General features: G+C 35.0%; 1 protein-coding gene across 1 annotated transcript; it reads right to left on the bottom strand.

The window, feature by feature from the left end:
* Nucleotides 1-396: 396 nt before the first annotated feature.
* LOC133200242 (neurocalcin homolog) lies at nt 397-1,454 on the bottom strand. Its single transcript, XM_061336058.1, has 2 exons — nt 952-1,454; nt 397-618 (listed from the first exon to the last, which is right to left on the bottom strand). The coding sequence occupies exons 1-2, from the start codon at nt 1,327-1,329 to the stop codon at nt 415-417; spliced, it is 582 nt and encodes a 193-aa protein (XP_061192042.1). The 5' UTR covers nt 1,330-1,454; the 3' UTR covers nt 397-414.
* Between the last annotated feature and the right edge of the window lie 3,810 nt (nt 1,455-5,264).

Raw genomic sequence — 5,264 nt, 5'->3', positions numbered from 1 at the left:
CTGCGGACTGAACAATAATAAATTAATTTGAAAAAAAAATTATCCACTTTCTGTTTCTGCTCTAGTACATGTACTATTGATCCAGAAAAGATTATTATCAATGATAAGTTTAATCAGGCTGCGATATTTGAAATTACTTCCACATAATCAATACCCCAATGACTGCTTGACTGTCGTATATATGACAGAGAGGTAATTCCATGTGATGCATAGAGCTTTATCAATGATGATAATGTAATTCTGATAGCTGTTTACAATATTGAAAAATACCCCGAGTGTTTCCTATTGATTCCAAGCAAAACTTCCCTCAATCTGGTCTTGCCCAGATTTACATCATTTGATATTATATCGGAATGGTGACATCATTGGAATCTTTGCATCTCTGGGTCATTTTTAGTACTGTTCTCCTCTTCCTTATTTGGAACACTTGTCAGTAGTCTGATGTAGTTCAAGTAACGATACTAAACCTGGATCCTTGGCCGCGTTTTCTACGAATTCTTTGAGGGAGATTTTCTGGTCGGCGTTTTTATCCATCCGCTGGAACACTTCTTCAATCTCCTGTTGTAAAGACTTCTCTTTACAAGTGTCTCTTTTATTGCCAGTCACTTTATGAATAGCCTGAAATCAGAATAAAGTAAACGTAAACCTTTTCTTTCAAAACGACGCATATTCTCGCAAACTCCCCCCCCCCCCCTCATTTTGATCGGATTCTGATGAAGATTTAAATACTTAGATCTGATTTTTTCTTATTTTTGGGGAAAAAAAACATATTGACGATTTAAAAACAAAATCAGATATAAATGACTGATATACAATGATATTTGAATAAAAATTTCTTTTCACCATTGGTTGCAAGAACAATATAAAACATACGTATACTTTTTTTTCAAAAAGTTCTTAATCGAGATAAGACTTGCCTTTACAATGTAAAGATGTCTGTTTTTGACTTACTGAGATAATATCCTTCATTTCATCCTTGGAAATAAACCCATCCTCGTGAATATCGTACACCCTGAAAGCCCACTTGAGCTTCTGCTCTATTGTTCCCCGAAGTGTGGCGTTCAACCCACAGACAAATTCTTTGAAATCGATGTGCCCATCTCCATTTTGATCAAACGCGTGAAAAACGTGTCTGGCAAACTTGGATGCATCTCCATTAGGGAAAAATCCCTCGTACATCTTCTCAAATTCGTGCAGCTTTACATAACCTTTCGGGAAGTCATTCATGAAATCTTTGTACCATTGTTGCAGCTCCTGTTCTGAAAACTCGGTTTGTTTACTCAGCTCCTCGATCGTCCCTGGCTCCAGTTTGCTGTTGTTCTTACCCATCTTCAAAACCAGGAATACCTTTCCGAAAAAATGATCCAATATCAATCTAATTATCCATACCACAGACTTAACCTGTCATTGATCTGGTGATGTTTTATACGTTCTTGTACTCTATTGCCATATATATACGGTAATAGTGAGAATGGGTTTTAAAACAGATCGAACAATCATACGATCTATATTCATACAAATTTTTAATTCTTATGGGGACACAGAGCAGGCATTTAAATTACTAAAATATTTCCCAGAGTGCAATGCTTGGATTAAATGTTTTAGATTAGTGTAAATGGATAAAAAAAAACCTTTGTTTATTGACGCTTATAAAATTGTCAAATAAACAATTCTGATGAAGAGTTTTCTGATTAAAAATGTTATATGATTAATATACCTCTACATAATGTATGGAGAATACTGTGAGATTAGAATGATATACCGATAGTTTGTAAATATAGCTGTTTGCACAAGTCACATAAACAATTTAAAGACGCAAATTAATTCCTTTGTGTTCGAGACTCATTTTCAACCAATCAACTCTAAAATAATTCATATATCATGTTGTAAATTTTAATTGACTAGATGGAGGTAAAATTCAAAAGAGCCATAGCGCATTTGATAGGCATTTTCGCCTACTCTACTAGTGATTTCTTAAATACATTTTTTAACCAAAATTTTGTCATACAGTCTTAGTTTATACATGCGTAAAACCAAATCACACAAAAATGATATTTAAATGTTAATAGTTCCCTCATATGATAAATTTGAAAATTATCCAGTTTGTATAGAATATATAGTAAATATTAAGGTATCCACCTAACGATGACAAACTGTTGCCAAAGACCACCCTTAACCAGAAAAACAACTTTTGAATAATTTTATTTGGATATGTCTGCACTTCATTCCCTTTAGATAATTTTGGTTAAAGGTGGTCTTCATATTGAAAATGATGAAAATATATATTAAATTTTTCTTCTCATATAATCGTAAGATTTAGTAATCTGTCTTAAATTTATCAACTTGACATCATTGACTTCGATGGCGCAGCGGTATGATTGCTGGTATGTAAATATGGTGATTGCGAGTTCGAGCCCCACATTTTTCCATTTATGTTTTTTTGTATTTTTTTTCATTTGTGTATCTTTTCTACGTTTTTCTTTATTATGTTTTATAACATACACAATTTCAGAAAGATATAATATACGCATTACACTTTGAAAGTATCTCGGGAAAAGACAGTCCTTGACTATTTTATTAAAGTTTGCAAATTCATAACAACTTGTTTTATTTTTATTGATTTTCTGCGTAAATCTTTTGTCTCAGAATTAGAGTATTGAACAAGTAAAATGATTGTCATTTGATATACTTGCAACACTCGTCCTCAAATCATATTAGATAGTTTGCTCATGAATTGAAAAGGTACAGTATATCTATAAATAGAAACAGGTGATTTCCTTTTAAATTCTTGAGTCGGCCGTGTCGTCGGTAAGGCAGCTATGGCTCTTTAAAACAAGTAACGTACACTAATGAAGGGTTGTCCATAAACAAGAGCCCGTTGCTGGAGGGTCATTATTTGTCTTTACTTTCTATCAATTTATGACGATGCAAAATAGTCTAAATCCTGAAGATAATGGAAGAGGTACATTGTTGAACAATGTAAGAAACCATTCCATCAAAACTGATTCAAAGATCGAAATTCCTTTATCTAAAACCCTGCTTACAAACAATATGCTCTCTTGAATATTCTCTGTTTCGTTTTTTTTCTTTCATCAGAGATTCGGTTCATTGACCTTAAGATTCATTGACCCTCTGATAAGAGAGATAACTCTCACTGAGATATCCTTTTTAAAAGCTTTTTTTGTCAAAATTTGCCCCGCAAATGATGTGCATTTTAACAAAACGATTTCTTTTGAAAAATTACTAACTTTATGTCTGTGAGCCAAGGGACAATGTAGCTTAATTTATAGTATACAATAGTATGTTTGTGGTAAGATGTTACTACTCTTATACTTTGACAATCTGAGGAGCTCAGTTTATTCAATTTCTTACTTGAGTTGTTAGACTTTCCAAGAATGGTTTCTTACCACATTGTGATGCTTAAGCAGATTATCCATGGATTGGTGATGTCAGTTTGTTCGTCAACAATTTCGTTTAGCTGTTATATTCGACTCTGTATTGGACAACTGATTTATTTGTTATGATTTTCTATCTTCAAACAGGCATACGTACGTAATTAGTAAATCGGGATTATATATATTTCATTCAACCTGTAGTATCGATACTAGCCTTGACCTTAGCTAGATATTTAGGGTATCTAGATTGGCTTTGTTATGGGTGACATATTATAAGTTCGTCATCTTCTTCTCCCTTTAACATGCTGATATCAAGTATTTTCGCACTTCATACTTCCCGTGTGTAAAGGTGAGCATCTATATATAGTGCCAGTAAACTCTCTAAAGGCATCATAGAAACACTTTTGTTCAGTGAGCTGCAGAGCTGAACAGCTGGGTCTTAACGACGACGGACCTAATTCATTTCTGCGATAGATTTTTTATTCAAATTTTAATATGAGGTAAAGTGACTTTTTGTGAGTTAAAATCAATGAAAAAATCATATGGTCATCGATAAAGATTTTTAATGGGGAGTGTTTCAAAAGTTGGTGATGGAAATCGATAATTACTATAGGAAGTAATGGGAATTTGCCAGTGTGGGGTATAAGAGTGATCATTGAAAAAAATTATGCAATAAAATTTTTATTCATATTAAAGGACAATGCTAACTAGACAATTTACCAGCAAATTATGCTAAAAAATAAATGGGTCATCGGCTTAGATTTTTCAGGGGGGGCATGTCAAACGCAGGTGTAGGGCACATTTTGGGGGAAATTTTCAATGAAAATACCTTGGCCAAATAAATCAATTACATGTATTTATCAAATTAACAAATGAATATAAATTGAAATATTTACAATATTTTTGAATTGAGAGGAAACGTTTGAATATCTTTAAAAGAATGAAAAATGTATATTTTTTATCCTTTGCAATACATAATTTTGATTCAAGGCATATGCGCGGTTTTCTGCGCAGTGGCTCGAAATTTTGCATTAGGTCCGTCGTCCTTAAAGCTGTCCAGTGTCTTGGCCTCCACTATCTCCCCTGGAAGCTGTTTCCAATATTGCAAAGCCTTGTCGCTTGGGGGAAGAAAGAAGAGTGGCAAAGGGTGGTCCTTGTGTGTGGTATGGGGAACCACGTAATTATACTGTTGCAGGGAAGTGCATGCTGTAGGTGTTGATAAGCTAGGATGTCTTTTGGGTGGTATACAATCCTTATAGCATACTCGTGCTGTGTCTCGTTGTTGTAGGATTTGCCACTGGAGTTGTTGTAGCATAAAGGTTACATTACTGGTGTGGTGATAGTATGCAGTGGTAAATCTTGCTGCTCTACGTTGTACCACCTCAAGCTAAGTGATGTTATATTTGGTTGCTGGGCTTCAGACGCTAGAGGTCTACTCCAGGGTTGGTCTCACTAGTGTGGAGTAACATTGTGCCTCAATGGTTGTTGGGCATCGGCTGATGTTCCCTCTTAGGAAAGCCAGGGTGGTTTGCGTTCTTTGTAATTCTATCCACATGTGTATCCCTGCTAAGCTTTTTTCTGTAATACTTTGCAGAGTCAATGGTGTTGAGGACTTGGCCATGGATAGAATAACTGGCTAGTAGTGGAAATCTTCTATTGGTTACCCGCAGTACCTCACATTTGTCCGGGTTAAACCTCATTAGCCAACGGTCTTCCCACTGCTGTAGATGGTGAAAGTCTGTAACATTTCTTGGTCCTCTTTTGACCTTATCCTTCGAAACAAGAGGCAGTCGTCTGCAGAAAGTCTGCTTGCTGATGTATGTCCTTTATGAAGACTAGGAGCCGTAATGGGCCTAGGACAGTTCCTTG

The sequence above is a fragment of the Saccostrea echinata genome, unplaced genomic scaffold (assembly GCF_033153115.1).
Source record: "Saccostrea echinata isolate AGI-Se365-2 ecotype Australia unplaced genomic scaffold, CSIRO_AGI_Sech_v1 ptg000037l, whole genome shotgun sequence".
In the NCBI taxonomy this organism is placed as follows: domain Eukaryota; kingdom Metazoa; phylum Mollusca; class Bivalvia; order Ostreida; family Ostreidae; genus Saccostrea; species Saccostrea echinata.
Note: the sequence above shows the minus strand (reverse complement) of the source record. Positions and strands in the feature narration are given on the sequence as shown.

Bases quoted from the DNA above. Each gene is read 5' to 3' on its own strand.
- LOC133200242 (XM_061336058.1), bottom strand. From the start codon at position 1,329: ATGGGTAAGAACAACAGCAAACTGGAGCCAGGGACGATCGAGGAGCTG. The intron at 619-951 runs GTAAGTCAAAAA...TTCTGATTTCAG, and splicing joins AAATGAAGGATATTATCTCA to GCTATTCATAAAGTGACTGG.